The sequence below is a fragment of the Homarus americanus genome, unplaced genomic scaffold (assembly GCF_018991925.1).
Source record: "Homarus americanus isolate GMGI-L3 unplaced genomic scaffold, GMGI_Hamer_2.0 scaffold25827, whole genome shotgun sequence".
NCBI lineage: Eukaryota > Metazoa > Arthropoda > Malacostraca > Decapoda > Nephropidae > Homarus > Homarus americanus.
In genome coordinates this window covers 3,320,646-3,338,859 of record NW_024738300.1, presented here as the reverse complement: position 1 = coordinate 3,338,859, position 18,214 = coordinate 3,320,646, and the positions used below count along the sequence as shown (strand labels likewise).

Below are 18,214 nucleotides of genomic sequence, written 5' to 3'. Positions count from 1 at the left end.
GTAAAACATTGTTTCAACATGTCTGATGGAAACCGGGTCACCAGAGATCTGCCGAACCCCTCATCTCTGCTGCATTTTCTGGGCTGACGCCCTGGGTTCGCAGTGGAGAACGGGAGGAAGGGTGGAAATACTGTTCTGGTTTTACCCAACAACTGCCATCACGAGGTGACAGCTTACCCGCACAAGCGTGGACAATAGCCGTAAAACGTCAATGATGAAAATGATACCAACTGAATTATTGACGAAGTTTAATTATTAATGTATTTTTTCTTCAACTATTCCTCAATATACGTAAATTTTGATATATTCTAATCCATATAATGTTCATTTCTTTTCCTTGTGGTTATCAGCATATACCTGGATCACGCGCACCTACAGTGATTTATTTGCATATATATATATATATATATATATATATATATATATATATATATATATATATATATATATATATATATATATATATATATGTAACCGGTCGGAATTTACTGGACTTTAATTTCTCACTAGACTTGGAGTTTATTCAAGATTATTAGATGGTGATTGTAGTGGAAGCGCCCCTTTGAGAGAAATCCCGAACCAGCACAAGAACACTTAAATTTACTAAACAAAATGAATTGTCCGTGACCCGTGGAAGGATAGCGTTTGTGACTGGGATGGATGAGACACACTGTAAAATTTACACTTATATTCCCTCCAACACTACAAACACAATCAAATAATTGTACACCAATATGCGCACTTCTTAACTTGAACTTAAAATACTACTCTGGGGAATAAAAGTTATACACGATGTTGAAATTATTAGAACCTCAGGCAATGCCTCATTAGAGGATAATAAGTTTAAAGTATTAAGAAATGTTGCTTGCACACATGAACCAGGCCTTAAGGCTTTCAACAAAATATCAATCACTGAGAAAATGATATTAAAAAAATAAGAAATTAATAACTCTACAATGAATAGGCCTTAAGGGCACTCACCAAAATTATATCCAGCACTGAGAAAATGGTATAAAAATCAGAGCTTATTAACTCCACCCTGAATACGCCTTCAGGGCACTCAACAAAATTATATTACCCCAACAGATACACACCTCCTAACCTAACTTAAACACTACTCTGGGGAACAAAGGTTATACCTGAGATTGAGATTATAAAGAAATATTAAATGCACACAGCATACATTAGTAACTGAAAAAATAGTATTAACTACACACAAAATATTGTCACTATTATTAAGAAGTTACTGAGTCCACCAATACCCGTGAACCATGCTTCCTAACCTAACACACACACAGATTCCACCTGCACTCCGTAGTCGTTTAAGGCACAACCAACAGGCACCCGTAGTTTAAGGCCCAAATCAGCCTTTCTCCACCTTGGAAAGTGTACCTCTAAACTCCACTGACTCTTGGCCCCAGTGTGCGGCCCTGTATCACTCAGCTGGCTTCACTTTACCCCCAGTACATCCATGAAACGGAAGGGAGTGAGCCAATCAGACCTTGTACAGTTGAGAGAAGCTTTAGCTTCCCGTTAGCAAGAGGGTTTCACTAAGCTGCTTGAGATATGTGGTATTGTGAGCCGAGGTAGAGGAGAGCTGATGACCCCAACGATCGTCCCGTCGTCAGCTGGGCACCCAGACGGCTAGATTCACTCAAGAGATCCTTTGATACCCCGCTAAACAGTGACAGGCCTACACTGATCGGTCCAACGGCGACAATCGCCAATCCTCAATCATCAACGGCAGTCATCACTCTCGCAGTCAATTTCTCGCGGTCAAGTGGGTTCTGACGGAAACCCTGAAATGAACTCACTGTTAGCTCTTGTTAACTTTATCACTGCCCTATCTAAACCCTGTCTGAGATCGAATGAGACTTACTTGTTATACTGCAATAGCGCAACATAGGTGACTAGGCCAAGTGACTATTTCTGTGACGGACGCGCAGGGACGTCTTGTTGGTCAAAATGCTTTCCCGTGACTGAGAGCTCGCCAGCCTCGTGTCCTCTCAAGGCGTTAGCTTAGGCCTACGTGACATATTTTCCGCCTAACTAATAACTCCTTGGAACACTCGTAACAAAATTCAGACTGATAAACGATCTATAATAATTTCAAATTCAATAAGAGTCCCTTAACTTCATGAATCGCATCATTATTAATTCGGCAAATTACATTTAATATCATATAGGCCAAGTTCCACAACCTGTCGCTGTGTGCAGGGAGCGCTCTCTTTCCTCAGACGACCTTGAAAACTCAGTATCGCTAATGGCGCGGCGTTTGAAATTACTCTGAAATTTCGGAATATTACAATCGACCCCCCTAAAAATAGACAGCACTGTCCTCATGTGCTGAGAAAAACATGCATGCGATCCCCCCTAAAAATTTGTTCTAAGAAACTGCATTTCACCCCTGCAACGTGCTAAAAGCAGCATTTCTGTCTTCTCTTCTCTCCTTTTCTCTCCGGCTAACACTTTTTCTTTTTCCTTGTGGTTATCAGCATATACCCGAATCACGCGCACCTACAGTGATTTATTTGCATATATATATATATATATATATATATATATATATATATATATATATATATATATATATATATATATATATATATATATATATATATATATATATATATATATATATATATATATATATATATATATATATATATATATATATATATATATATATATATATATATATATATATATATATATATATATCAGTCGTGAGCAGGACAGATCCTTGGAAAAAATTATTTATCACTGAAGATCTAAAATTTTAGGAGACTGAATGCCTCAAATCCCTATACTATATACACACACACACACACACACACACCTGACCATCCGTAGGTCAACACTTATTTGCACTACTGCGGCAGCCGCCAAGGCCCATACACCAAATCTCCCCATAACCCCTCTCCAGAACGCCAAAAGTAACAATTTCATTTCGGAAGGAAGCGGAATCAGAGTTGAACATTGGTGAATAGTGTTTTGGCAAGGGAAATAAACACTGAGAGTCATGACCACAAGTAAGGACCTAACACGTATAGATAAACACCACTGGGAAGTCCACTCTGGGAACAACCGTGACGTCATTTGAAGTCCTTCATGACAACACTTACGGACGAGTTACTGCACTACCTAGGAGTGAATTTGTTTAAGGTGGACAAGCTGTCGCCATCATCCACACCCAGTGTCCAAGAATAGTTCGAGAAGAACGGAATGCTTGCCAACTGCACTGATTGACAATTACCCCGTAACATCGATCCGCGCATCGATTAACATCCAAGTCCCCAATTACTGATGGGTAGACAGAGGTCAATTGCGTAAAGACACTTGCCCATAGTTTCACCCTGCCCTGGGATTGAGCCGGGGTCAGCTCGATTCGAGGCGAGCGTGCTGACCTACCGTTACACCACAGGTTGCCTCATGCATAAATACATACATACAAGCATAATAATAATAATTGAAGCCCCTGGAAATCGAGGATGGTCGGCCAAAGGCCTCCTAGGCGTGAATTTGTTAAGGTGTAGAAGCTGTTGCCAACACAACAACCACTCCCTAAGTTAACGAGTTGCATGTCCCAGCGTCACGGAATAGTCCAAGAAAACTGGACAGCTCGCCAACTGCACTGGCTAGCCATTACCCCGGAATACAATCCGCAAGTCGATTAACCTCCAGGTTCTCATTTACTGCTGGGTAGACAGAGGCAAATGGTAAAAATTTTTTCCATAGTTTCACCCTGCCCGAGGATCGAACTCAGGTCCGCTCGCTTGCGAGGCGAGGAAGCTGACCATTACACCACACGTCGACATACATACATACATACATATATACATGCATATATACATACATACCAAGTGACAGGGGGTGAAGAAGGTTTAGTGGATGAAAATGAGTAGTAAGAGCAGAATTGTAGTAACGTACCACCAGCGACGCAACAAGACCATACAGAGCCGCAGTTCGACCCCAGAACCAGGCTCTGCCCAGTAGAATCTCCGTCTGTAGCTCTGTAGCAGTCCTTGTGTTCTGATGGAGGGTTTAAAGGAGTATATTTTCTTGTGAGAACGTTTTGGTTATTGTGTTAAAGAGTTTTCAACATGTTTCCTCTATTTTCCTTGTGTTGATGTTCGAGGTTGAGTGTGTAGTGTTGTTCGGCTAGTGTGGATTTGAATGTGTCCCAGTCTGCGTCTTGGTATTGATATTGGGATGCAGGTGTGTGATGAGAATGGGGTTGTTGGAGAGTTGTAGTGTAATGGGTATGTGATTTAAGCCTGACAGGGGGTCCTTTGAAATGTAGTGTTGAAATTGAAGGGCTAGGCCCTAGCCGCTAGGGTGTTTGTAAAGACAATGTCTAGAGTGTTTCTGCCAAGTCCAGAGTAACATGTAGGGAAGAATGGTCCAATGTGTTGAAAGTTTTTGTGTGTGATCGGTGTGTGTTGCTGTTGACCATCGGGGTTGTTGTGTTGGAATGCTGTGTTTCTTAAGTTGAGATCAGCCATTAGTATTGCTGGAAGGTCTTTGAAAGGAACGAGTGTTTGGCCTTGTTTACGTTGTGTATACCATTATCTGTCAGTGTTTAGTGACGATCTTGGCGGCCATAAAGTATTTGAAGGTGAAATCGGTGATGAATTCGTGTTTGATGGAGGATCTGATGAAGAGTGTTACACCCTTGTGTTTTTCGCGTGTTGATTGTTTGCATATGTAGCCAAATTGCTTGATTTTTACCTTAGTATACTGTATGTTGAGCTGAGAAGGAGGATGTCCGGGTTGTGTTCTTGAAGGACACATAATGTATCTGTTTGCAAAGTATGCACTATAGTTTTATTGGATAATGGTGAACACGTTTGCGTAGGTTTTACTGTTTTTGGTAGTCCAGTTGTTCTTTTTTTTCTTTTTTTAAAGGAGTGTTTCTTTAGATCAGTGTTTCCTAATTAGGTTCTGATTGTGTCTTCGGAGTGGCCGAAACAGATTGTGATATTTTATGGGATGTGGGTGCTGGTGCAAGTGTGCAGGGGAGCTTGTGGGGGGACTTCAAGTAGTGTGTGGCATATTGTCTTTTCTGTTGGTAAATTCCAATTGTTATTTCGTGTCTTTTTTTGTCCGGGAGTTGTGAGGACGAGGTTAGTTTCCTCTTCCTTGGACGCTGGGTGTGACTGTTAGGTTTGTGATTTCTTAGGTAGCTTGTTAATAGTTTGGGTGTTGGTGGTTGCCTGAGTGAATCTCAACACCTGTAGACGAGTTACTGCACCACGTGAGGTCCTTCATGCCACCACCTATGGACGAGTTACTACACGACGTGAGGTCCTTCATGTCAACACATATGGACGAGTTACTGCAGTATTTGGCGTACGTGACCTCACACAATAGGGCAAGAAACCAATAACTGCCATAAAGTATATTTTGTATGTTCATATCATGTTCCTTCTCGTTTTAGTAATGAAATCTTTTGTTTAACGACCCACCCACCCCATGTCTTTGTTTATAATAAGTAAATTCTGTCAAATGTATATTTTCAGCCTTTGGGTTGCTGAAAATCTTCAATAAACCTCTAATTGTTGTTATTATTAATTTTATTATTATTATTATTATTATTATTATTATTATTATTATTATTATTATTATTATTATTATTATTATTATTATTATTATTATTATTATTATTATTATTATTATTATTATTATTATTATTATTATTATTATTACTATTATTATTTTATTATTATTGCCCTCATGCATATACTTTTCACCTTTAAGCACTCGTCTAGACCCATAGGCCTTTAATCTCTTTTTACACATTATAAATTATTGTGTCTTGCAATGTGAAGGCACGCATGGCTCTCATTAAGAGAAGCCTGGTCAATGTTCAGTGAACATTGTTCACTATCCAACTCTCAGGCGACCTCAAATATTTAGACATCCAGGTCTAGCTAAAATCCAGGTGAGACTAAAATGTTACTTGAAATATGGCAGATATTTAGTTTAAGATTACTTAGGCATCTGCTAATTCTACCTATTTGTTTTAATTATAAAAAGAGGTACGGTGGCCTTTGTGGAGTACTGGGTATTGTTACGTTCTAATAGGGTAAAAGTCTCTAGGAACTTGTGTTGACACTGTCCTTACGATCTTGGGTAATATGGGTTTGAAATATCAGAAACTGCTTAGATGCTTAATTAATTAATACATACTTTGTAGAAAAAAACAAAAAAATCTTATGAAATAAATAGTTTTTATGATAAAGCTGTGATTTACTATTAACATGCTGACAGCAATACGCCCTGCGTGTTTGCAGATTTTAAAAGGCATTCGGATTGTGAGGAGCCAAAGCGCGTAGTTATAACAATATCAGCGAACAGTTGTTATAACTACTCCCGGACCCTTTTTTGAAGAAGTAAATCATTTAAGTGTCAATTCGAAAGATTTTTGGAAGGATGAAGAGCTTTAATGGAAACAGCAGAGTTTCAAGGTGATAATAGCAGTCCCGGACAGAAGATGTGTTTTACAGGATAAAAAATACTCAGAATTAGGGCGCTAAATTTCTATTTCCTGGAATTTAAGATTCTATTAAATGTAATAAATATTTCCCTCAATGCATCAATTCAATTGTCAAAAATCACCCAAAGAAGCCAGACGGTAGGTATGCTTTTGTCAGAAAAAACGACCGGTGACGTGCTTGTTTTAGGATTTTTTGTTGAATGTAGTTTCTTATATTCCAGGTCATGCGAGGTTGGGTGATAGAGATGATACAGGCTTTGACATCACTTCTCTGGTTCCTCACCGTCTCCTTTGACTTGGTGATGGCACAATCCTTACGCCCGAATGGTAAGTAAATTATGAGATAACGTATTTGGAATGTTACAGTTAACCATATATATATATATATATATATATATATATATATATATATATATATATATATATATATATATATATATATATATATATATATATATATATATATATATATATATATATATATATATATATTAGCCCAATAAACACACGGACTTTTACATACAATCAACACCTCAACCCGCCAGGATTCGCACCCACGGCCCACGAGCCCATGACTGTGACCGGGGAACGCTAACCGCTGGACCACCAGGATACTAAAAGTAATCCTAGACTGTTATATTTCACACAAAACCTGTTCAACGAGCTTATGGTGCCGTGAACCTCTAATGGGGACTACCCGTATCACGTAGGTGGTCAGAGTAACGTTTTACCAAATCCGGCTTCGAAACACGAGGATCGGTATATATTTCATTAGCGTTCCCCGGTCACAGTCATGGGCTCGTGGGCCGTGGGTTCGAATCCTGGTGGGTTGAGGTGTTGATTGTATATATATATATATATATATATATATATATATATATATATATATATATATATATATATATATATATATATTGTGTTACGAACCCCTCCACCCAGCACTACGAACCACGCCATCTATTGTCCTGATCTACCTACCCAGCACCACGAGACACGAGTATGACTCGTCTTAGTTAACACTCCGGGGTTTCCCTTCTCCATATCCTGGTTGTTGCGTCACTTCCTCCAAGTCTTCTTTGTGAGCTCCAATTCGAGGAGAGAGACTTGGCTCTGGGAAGTGACCACAGGATCATCTATCCTCTAAACCTACGGACAGTGACTACCTACCGTCTTCTACAATACTCAGCCTTACTCGTCAGCCATCTCAGCTCCTCACTTAAGTACTTGTATCTTGTATTGCCTCCCCCACGTCCACTTGCTTCAAGATTGTTTTATGTTTTATTAATATGTATATACTGTTAATGTTTAGGTTAAGTTTGGTTAAGGGTAATTTATAAGCTGAATATTTTGTTAAGGGATTTATGGTACTCTATTATACACAACGAAAACTCGCATCCTTTGTCTACCCTTTTATAGTCCGATTGTCTTTGTTTTTTTTTTTTGTTACCTGTTGGGATCTGGGTAGACTGTTAACTATATTTTAAATCCCCAACTCGTAACAAATGGCGACCGTGACAGGATACGACCTTAAGTACCATATTCCTTCCTCCCTTGTTACTCAGTGTTAATTATTCCTCCCAGTCACTTCTGTTCACAATTGCTTTACGGTGGTTTAAAGTTTCCTTCATATGTGTGTTCATATTTTGGTATTACCGGACAGTAAGAGTGACAGCCGTAGGATATTTGGTTCCAAGTGTCATAAGGCTTACTTGTTATTCCACGTGGCAGTCGTGTAGTAAGTCTTATAGAGTGTAGGGAAGAATCCGGATCTGTTTAATGCCGTACCCTCGCTCCAGAGTAGGCTGTTCCATAGTCACTAGTTTAGGGTGAAGTGATATCTTGGGACGCCCCGCTCTACCAGGACCCCATAATTATAAAGCCTCAATTATTGTTCTTCTCATTATCTCATTCAGGGTAAATCATACCATTTTCCAGGGTTGTTAATCCGGATCTTTATATAAATGCCGTAATACGCCCTTCCTCTTTAAAGTATCTCAGGGTTGTTAATCCGGATCTTCATATTAACGCCGTAATACGCCCTTCCTCTTTAAAGTATCTCGGGGTTGTTAATCCGGATCTTTATATAAAACGCCGTAATACGCCCTTCCTCTTTAAAGTATCTCGGGGTTGTTAATCCGGATCTTTATATAAAATGCCGTAATACGGCCTTCCTCTTTCAAGTATATCAGGGTTGTTAATCCGGATCTTTATATTAATGCCGTAATACGCCCTTTCCCTTTCAAGTCTCTTATCCTTATCTAAGGATCTTCTCAGAAGAACAATAATCATAAGTGTAATTTCCCTAGGTAGTTTCCGGGACTTTCTGGTTATCCACTGCCGTGATATTTTCTAGGGTAATCCACGTATCTTATCTTTTGACCATTAATTAATTTATCTAGGTTTTCTTAATGGCCACCTCAGGATTTGTTAAACTTGGTAGTCCTGGAGGAGTGGAAGAACAAGATACCATTTCACATCTTGAAGCATGTGGAGGATCGTGGAGAGGTTAATTTAGGACGTGCGGCTGAGCTGGCTGATGAGTACGCCTTGCTGGTGGTGTCACGGTCGCCATTTGTTACGAGTTGGGGATTTAGAATATGGTTACACGTCTACCCAGATCCCAACAGGTAACAAAAAAAAAAAACAAAGACAATCGGACTATAAAAGGGTAGACAAAGGATGCGAGTTTTCGTTGTGTATAATAGAGTACCATAAATCCCTTAACAAAATATTCAGCTTATAAATTACCCTTAACCAAACTTAACCTAAACATTAACAGTATATACATATTAATAAAACATAAAACAATCTTGAAGCAAGTGGACGTGGGGGAGGCAATACAAGATACAAGTACTTAAGTGAGGAGCTGAGATGGCTGACGAGTAAGGCTGAGTATTGTAGAAGACGGTAGGTAGTCACTGTCCGTAGGTTTAGAGGATAGATGATCCTGTGGTCACTTCCCAGAGCCAAGTCTCTCTCCTCGAATTGGAGCTCACAAAGAAGACTTGGAGGAAGTGACGCAACAACCAGGATATGGAGAAGGGAAACCCCGGAGTGTTAACTAAGACGAGTCATACTCGTGTCTCGTCCCTAGATGGCGTTGCTCGTGGTGCTGGGTAGGTAGATCAGGACAATAGATGGCGTGGTTCGTAGTGCTGGGTGGAGGGGTTCGTAACAATATATATATATATATATATATATATATATATATATATATATATATATATATATATATATATATATATATATATATATATATATATATACTGATAACCACAAGGAAAGAAGAAAACACGAAGTTCCCAAGCGCTGTGTAATTCACATCTTCAGGGGTGAGTACAGACTAGCTATCAGAATATACCTAGATCACGCGCACCTACAGTGATTTTTGCATATATATATATATTTATATATATATATATATATATATATATATATATATATATAGATAGATAGATAGATAGATAGATAGATAGATAGATATATAGATAGATAGATATATATATATATATATATATATATATATATATATATATATATATATATATATATATATATATATATATATATATATATATATATATATATATATATGTGTGTGTGTGTGTGTGTGTGTGTGTGTGTGTGTGTGCTATGTGTGCCGTTGTGTTGTGTTGAGTAAGCTGGAACTGGAAATGGAGCAGTAGCGGAGAGAGAGGGACATATTGAAGGGGGAGAACGAAGCCCTCAGGACTAAACTCCTTCAGTGCTAGGACACCTACGAAGGCGGGTCAGGAGGAGCAGGAGTGGAGAGTGGTTGTGTCCAAGGGCATTAGGGTCAGATTCAGGAAAGCTGACCAGGGTTTTGAGTGCCGTAACCACTATAAAGTTTTGGAGGAAGCTGGCGATTAGTAGAAGAGGCAGGACGGTCTGGTGGCAGGAGAGGAAAGGGCAGTTAGTCAAACATTGCCCAGTGGTAAGGTCGTGGTAGTTGTGGACAGCCAGGTGAGGTTCTTAGATGGGACTTATTGAGAAAGAGTTAGGAAACGTAGGACTAGGGTGTGTTTTCCTGGGGCTAGAATAGGGCATGTAGAGGAGAGGATGGATAGGGTCTTGTCAGGGGAGGGTACCAAGCCAGTAGTGTGTCTTAGTGTAGGAGGCAACGACATAGGAAAGGTTAGGGAGTGAGGAACTTTTCATTGTGCAAGCAATCGTTGGGCGTTCATTGATAAATGGCGACGATTCTATGACAACGACTACCTGTACAGTCGTGACGGGGTACACTTGTCTCGCGCTGTGGTAAAGACGTTGTCCGCATCCCTAGAGCGTGAAATTATCACTCCGAGGGGGGGGGTGCCATTAGAAATATCAGGGTAAGTGGGGGTCAAAACACAAGCAGGTCCTGGGGAGTAGAATTGGTTACTCAGAACAAGGGGTAAAACAGGAACAAGGAAGGGTTGGTTTAAATGTATACTATAGAAACAATAGGAGCGTTAAAATTAAAATAGACTTGCTGAGAGTGGTTGTATATACCGAGAATGTAGACGAGGGGAAAGTTCTAAATTAGATAAAATCATGGCTCACCGAACCGATAGAACGCAGAGGGTCAGCGTAGATGGTGTTAAATCTGAGTGGGGCCGTGTAACCAGTGGGGTTCCCCAGGCGTCAGTACTAGGCCCACTATTGTTCATAATCTACATAAACGATTTAGATACTGGGATCAGCAGTGACAGAAGCAAGTTTGCGGATGACACCAAAATAGGGCGGCAGATAAATTCAGGGCAGGATGCAAATGCATTACAGGAGGATCTAAATAAAATGCAGGGGTGGTCTGAAAAATGGCAAATGAAATTCAACACCAGCAAGTGCAGCGTACTTAATATTGGAAGAACAAATACTGTCAATGTATACAGCCTTAAAAACATAAACCTAGAGAAGTCGACTTGTGAAAGAAACCCAAGAATTCGTTAATGTTCAAATTAAGGCAAAAAAAGTATTTTTTTTTTCTAGAAGTGTAAGTAATAAGAGTGTGGAGGTCATATTGCAATTATACATTGCGCTTGTTGGGCCGCACCTCCATTATGCGGTTCATGGTTGGTGCCCTCATTATAGAATGAATATAAACTCACTGGATTCGGTGCAGCAAAGAATGACGAAAATTATTCCGAGACTTAGAAGCCTTCCCTATCGAGATATATTACAGAAACTAAACTTGCATTCCCTAGAAAGACGAAGAGCGCGGAGAGATATAATAGAAGTATTTAAGTTCGTTAAAGGATATCAATAAAGGAGATATAGAGAAAGTTTTTTTATAATATCCGAGCAGGATAGGACTCAGCAAAAGATTTAAGTTGGATAAGTTTAGGTTTAGGAGGGAGATAAGAAGAAACTGGTTCACAAATAGGGTGGTAGATGAGTGAACAAGTTTAGCAACTTTATAGTAAGTGCTGGGACGTTTGAAAGTGTTAAATGGAGGCAAGATAGATTCATGGACGATAGAGGTGTTGTAACTCCCGACAGGAGCTGCCTTGCACAGACTAAACGGCCTATTGCAGACTCCTTAGTTTCTTATGTTCTTATGTTCTTTCAACACAAGTAAACACAAATATGCTATTATCAAAACAGATGTACACAACTATGCAGTTATCAAAACACCAGAAAATTACCTCACTATTCTTATTTTAAACATGTTTATTTAAATACACTTCTTATATACAACAACACGAAAACCTGATAGAAATGGCAACTCGGGTAGCATGTCTACGTTGTGTTGGCCAACCACAAGGAACCAAGGATTACTATCGTAGTCCACTGCCATCAAACCATCACACCACCACCTGCAGTAATCCTTAATACAATTGTTCCTCTACACCCCGGGTGAAGAGGAACACAGTGGAACGCAGAGAAGAGACTGTATACCAGACAGACACACTTGCCTCTATACCTCGGTCTCATAGTCTGATGGGAAACTGGTTCTGAATGGGTGCTCACTGGGGTCGAATAGCTTCGTGAAGCAGTTTCTTTTCCTGGTGTCAATTTGGAGCATTTTGTAAAATTACTATTCTTTTGGTTTCCTAGAAAATTGACCGGATAATTTGCAAAAACACCTATTGATTCCTAGATAGCTACTTGGATTGGGAATAGACGCATTGACTGTCAGAATTTGTTTGTAAGATGGCAGGTCAATGGGTAAAGAAAACGCTTAAATTCACAATGGTAATGATATTTTTAAATAAATTGGGCCAAAAAGTGTAAAAAAAATAAGGGTTAAAGTTGCTAAAAAGTCACGTGACTGCGAAAATCTCTGTGATTGATTGTGACGTCACTGGTTGGTGCAAGCTTCCCAGCTGGAGGCAGCCAGCTTAGTTGTCCAACTTTATCGGCTGATCGGTTCAGTAAATAAATATTTAGATAATTAATTGTGCATTACTGTACAACACTGTAATACCATATTGGATATATAAATATTACTAAGCACATAAACTAATTCAGTGGATATTAGCGGCCCATACAACAAATTTCCTATTATAAACATTTCAAACAATATTGGTATTATTTTGGTTTTGGTCATATGAGGAACCTTAAGATTCTAACTATAGGATTAAGTACTTTAAACAATAAGACACATTATCTCAACAGGATTTCTGTCGCAAAATATTTTTCGATGGCAAAACTAAAATACAGATCATAAGTTAGGTTAGGAGGGTATGATGAGTTATAAGGTTATCTTAACATACATCAGTAAAGGGGGGTGGGGGGGTAGTAACTCAAAACTCATCGCAAACCATCCGAAAAAAAAAAAGTCTGCATGTCTAAGTACAGGGATGATAATAACTTAAAATTGACCCAATATAGCCTATCTCGAATCTAAACATCAAAATATCGATGGTAGTTAAAGTAAAATTTTACCCTTAAATTAATATAAATGATGTTATATCCCAGTGGTTCATTAGTGAAACATTAAAACAATAGCAGCACTATGTTGTCATGTCACCTAGCACCAGGCATTCTCAAAACAAAGTCCAGACAATGTAATTTCTTTTAAATTTACTCGTATCTCCATCTAGTTCTGATACATTCTGTTGCACTGAAAAAAGAGATTCTACTAGGTAAGAGTACATGACAGCTGAGCTGATGTGAACATGGGAGTTATTTATGTCCAAAAGAACATAAGAATGGAGGAAACTGCAGCTGGCGTTTTGCCCCATACTGGGCAGTCCCATTTACACCCAACCCCTATGGCTCATATATCCATCCGACCTATGTTTGAAGCTGCTCTTCACGGCACATTTCTTCACTTACGAAATGTCCATGATTTAGACCATAAAAACCCAACCCTTAAAACTTACCTGAACGTGGCATTTGGGGTCTGAAGAGGCCATCCCTTCTACTACCTTCGACTGCAACAATGAGTTTGAAACTAGTGACGCCATTGCAAATGGCGGCCCTGTTTCTAGTAAAATGAACTTATTGTAAAGGCCTGGCCTGTAGGCTATAAATCCCTTGCCAGCCTAATCAGGATCTTATAAAAAGGAAAGTCAAGAACCATGGGTTACCAAGGAGTAACAAACAATCATTAGAAATTTACATCTCTTTACTAAGAAAATTAAAACAATAATTTAACTGTGACACCACTCACACAAATATTAAATCAAAACAGCACTGGAGTCAAACAATTACTTAAAACAAAACAATCAATACAACAAAGTACAGGTATTTAATACGGCTGCAGATGAATCTTCCTCCTAACCACCACGGTGGAATGTTCTTGTAACTCGGTGATCCGCTCTCAGGGGGAAGGTCCAGGGCAGCTTCCTCACTTGGCGCCGGCATTGGTGGGAGATGTCATGCCACACAGGAGAGACGCCAAAGCACGGACGGTAGATCAGTCGTGGAGGAAGTGGCGATCATGTGGCAGTCACGGCAGTAGCTGGAGTAGGTGACCCGAGTTGACAGCCGAATAGTGAAAGACTGGGGAATCAGCCCACGAGCCCCAGGAACCTCACATGAGTACACAAACAGAGTTGGAATCGAACAACAGGGTGAAAAAACAGCTGTGATGAAGGCTGGATGGTGTCTGGCGTACGAGGAGGCAGCAGCCACCTTCTCACCTCTGTCCATCCCCCTAGTAGGGCCGCGAACAAGCAAACGAGCGGAGGACAACCATCCCTCTTGTTACAGCCCTTACACTTATCTCGACTATTATAGCAGGAATTTAAACTTTCATTACAAATTATATATACCGTATCACTCTACGAACGCGGCAGAGTGTATTTCTTGTGTGTACCCAGAACCGTCAACTCGTCCATTAAGGTATGTTATAGTATTTCTTTTATCAAGTTTGGCAGATTTTTTCTGGTGCATCATGACATGTATGAAAAGTGCATTGTGCAGTGTTATTGTTTTCGTTATCAAGATTACAAAGCCTTATTATTTTAATAAAAGTTTCCCAAAACAATTAACGAACATTATGTCAGATGAGTGAAAGGAATTCTAGTTTATCATTATTTGACCAGAAGCAAAATATTTAAACTCATTTTCTGGGTGGTGTACCGTAATTTTTCTGGTCTTTATTTTCATATTTACCTGAAAGCTTCGTCTTAACACTCCCGTAAGCTAAGATAAATTGACTTTATGCTTTTGTCTGTAACGAAAATATCACTTGTAGCGTCCAATCCAGCATCTCACAGGAACCGAGGAATGAGTCCTTGGTTGAAGTTTGCAGCGCATTGATGGAAGGTATCGGCGCTCAGGCTCTTCACGCACTGACGTACCCTCAGTGTGTTTGTGTGTGTGTGTGTGTGTGTGTGTGTGTGTGTGTGTGTGTGTGTTTAAAGAAATATAATTTATTCAAAGTTCTGCACCTATCAGCTGCCCAGGACACACTCACAACAGCGGGAGAGGCGGTGGAATCTGTATTGATAACAGTGTCACAACCACACTGCTCAGTCTTCCTCTTCACTGACGGCAACACTTTCACCTCCACTATCTTTACGGTGAGCTCAAAATAAGATCTACCCAAGGCGTGATAATCCACTTGAAAATGATTTATTTATCCACGAGAATTTAAATATATATTTTTTTACAATGTTACAGGAGTTAAGTCACTTCCAGGCCCTTGGTGGCATGGTGGTGTTCGAGGTACTTATGAACGACAGGGATTCCAACAAGACAACAATTCAGCTCTCCAGAATGGTTACGGAGGCTCGTGAGGTATGTGGTACTATCATTACAGTCGATGTGAATAGAGCTGAATAAACTAACAACATTTAAATTGTATCTGATGGTTCACCCTTAATGAACGGTTAGGTCACTCTCACATTACTACTGAAGCGGGTAGGTCACTCTCACATTACTCCTGAGGTGGGTAGGTCACTCTCACATTACTACTGAAGCGGGTAGGTCACTCTCACATTACTCCTGAGGTGGGTAGGTCACTCTCACATTACTACTGAAGCGTGTAGGTCACTCTGACATAACTACTGAAGCGGGTAGGTTACTCACATTACTACTGGGGTGGGTAGGTCACTCTCACATTACTACTGAAGCGGGTAGGTCACTCTCACCTTATTACTGAGGCGGTTAGGTCATTCTCTCGTTACTAGTGAGGCGGTTAGGTCACTCTCACATTACTACTGAAGCGGGTAGGTCACTCTCAAATTACTATTGAAGCGGGTAGGTCACTCTCACATTACTACTGAAGCGGGTAGGTCACTCTCACCTTATGACTGAGGCCGTAAAGGCACTCTCACATTACTACTGAGGCGGTTAGGTCACTCTCATATCACTACTGAAGCAGGTGGGTCACACTCACATTACTACTGAAGCGGATAGGTCACTCTCACAATACTACTGAGGCGGGAAGGTCACTTTCCCATTACTACTGAGGCGGGTAGGTCACTTTCCCATTACTACTGAGGCGGGTAGGTCACTTTCCCATTACTACTGAGGCGGGTAGGTCACTTTCCCATTACTACTGAGGCGGGTAAGTCATTTTCCCATTACTACTGAGGGTAGATTACTCTCACAATACTTCTACCATATTGACCTCACCAGCTGCGACAGGTGTCATGGTGCGTGACGATGGTGGTGGTGAGCGACGACCCAGTCTTCCTCGCCGCCTTCGCCGAGTGGTCCATCCAGGGTCGCCTCCTGGTGTGGTCGACAAGGCTCCTCGTCGTCACCCGCCTGCCCCTCCCGGAGCTCCACCACCTTCACAAGTTACTGTCCATGACCAATTCCATGTTGCTCGTTGTGGACGACACCAAATCCCATAGGTAGTTTTTTTTGGGGGGCCGTCTTTATCCAGTGTGATTAATTGATCATTCTTAGATTACCTGTGTCTCGAAACTAGATATTATTGACGATTAAATGAATTAAGAAAATGGTCGAAGAAATGACTTAACACGGATACCAAAAATTTACAGGCATGTGCTGTATACGCATGTGCCCTACAGTCAAGAGGATATATCGATCATTCAGCTTGCCTTTTGGAACGGACGAAGGGGCCTGATTCTTAGTACAAGTTTGTCGTTGTTTCCTGAGAAATTTTTAAAGTAAGTATTATGTAGTATTACGATTACTGATACATTTAGTACTCACTTATGGTCTGCACTATAATCTATCAGCGGATGTATGGGGCATTATGACCTACACCGGCCTTAGTCATTCTGAATCAAAATGAAGGATAGAAAAAAACATGTTGAAGCGATTATCATTGAGGAAGTTATGTGTGAGCTACCCTGATGGATGAATAAATATGTTAGTTCGGCATAGATTCATGTTATCAAATATTCATAAAGTATTTTTGCATAAGTTTTTGTCTTTGTTGATTTAACTCAGGCAATTGTACTGTATAAACCATGTTACAAATTATTAAGAAAATGTAATTGCGCATTTTATATGAGTTTTGAAACATGTAACGTAGGGAATATGCAAATAAAATCTACATCTGATTAATGCAAAAAAAAACAAGCTGGTTCAAATAAGGTAATTTAATTCAAATTATCACTAAATTGTATATAACTGATATGCTAGTTATAAATTTTTACTCAGGAAAATTTAGCAAACTTTGTTTTTTGTCAGATTTATTCACAGACCAACGCTTACGGTGGCGATGGTGAGAAGTGTGCTTCACCAGCCAGTGCTGAAGGACGATGCAGAAGCACCCGGGGGAAAGAAGCTTTACTTTACAGGGCCACTTGCCTCGATGCTGGAATATATCGCCACTTCTTTAAATATGTCGTACGTTGATTTACATGGTAGTCTAAATACTATACAGATTATTATCATGTTAGTACCAAGATCATTTTTCATGGAAGGGAAGCAGTACTACAACCAAAGCCGTGTCATGACAGGCACACAAGGCACTGTGCCTTGGGTCTACGAAAGTTAGGGAATCTAATGAAGTAATTTAAATACTTATATTTAAATACTTTGAACCTAATATATCATTTACACATTTGCTAGTTTTCAAGAGCAGAATGGTACCTTCGTTTTGATTATTTTCTCATTATTTGAAGATTAATGATCTCTACATTCTCCTTAGCGCGTGACGTTGAATTGTTTTTGTTCAGATTATTTAATTTACCCTATCCGATCATTGCCCTGTTGCTTTTGTTTTAGTTTGAAATTTTTATTTTCCTGTAATTTCATTACGATTTTTTTTAAATGAGTTGTTGTGATTCGTCATACAGCATTAGCTCGGGATCTGATAGTTCAGCAGCTTTGATGGTT

At 39.7% G+C, this 18,214-nt stretch overlaps 2 protein-coding genes across 2 annotated transcripts in view; both read left to right on the top strand.

Annotated features, from left to right (window-relative positions):
- Positions 1–15,812, top strand: part of LOC121874008 — a 37,954-nt gene extending 22,142 nt beyond the window's left edge. Inside the window, exons 2-4 of the mRNA XM_042377885.1 lie at positions 6,721–6,826; positions 15,350–15,474; positions 15,575–15,812. Of these exons, the coding sequence (XP_042233819.1) occupies positions 6,724–6,826; positions 15,350–15,474; positions 15,575–15,736 (390 nt within the window). The 5' untranslated portion in view covers positions 6,721–6,723 and the 3' untranslated portion in view covers positions 15,737–15,812. The remainder of the gene's footprint in view (positions 1–6,720; positions 6,827–15,349; positions 15,475–15,574) is intronic.
- A 636-nt stretch (positions 15,813–16,448) lies between these two features.
- Positions 16,449–17,873, top strand: LOC121873929. The gene is made up of 3 exons (XM_042377808.1): positions 16,449–16,755; positions 16,906–17,034; positions 17,564–17,873. Exons 1-3 carry the CDS (start codon positions 16,562–16,564, stop codon positions 17,871–17,873), a joined length of 633 nt encoding a protein of 210 aa, XP_042233742.1. The 5' UTR covers positions 16,449–16,561.
- The last annotated feature ends 341 nt before the right edge of the window (positions 17,874–18,214 follow it).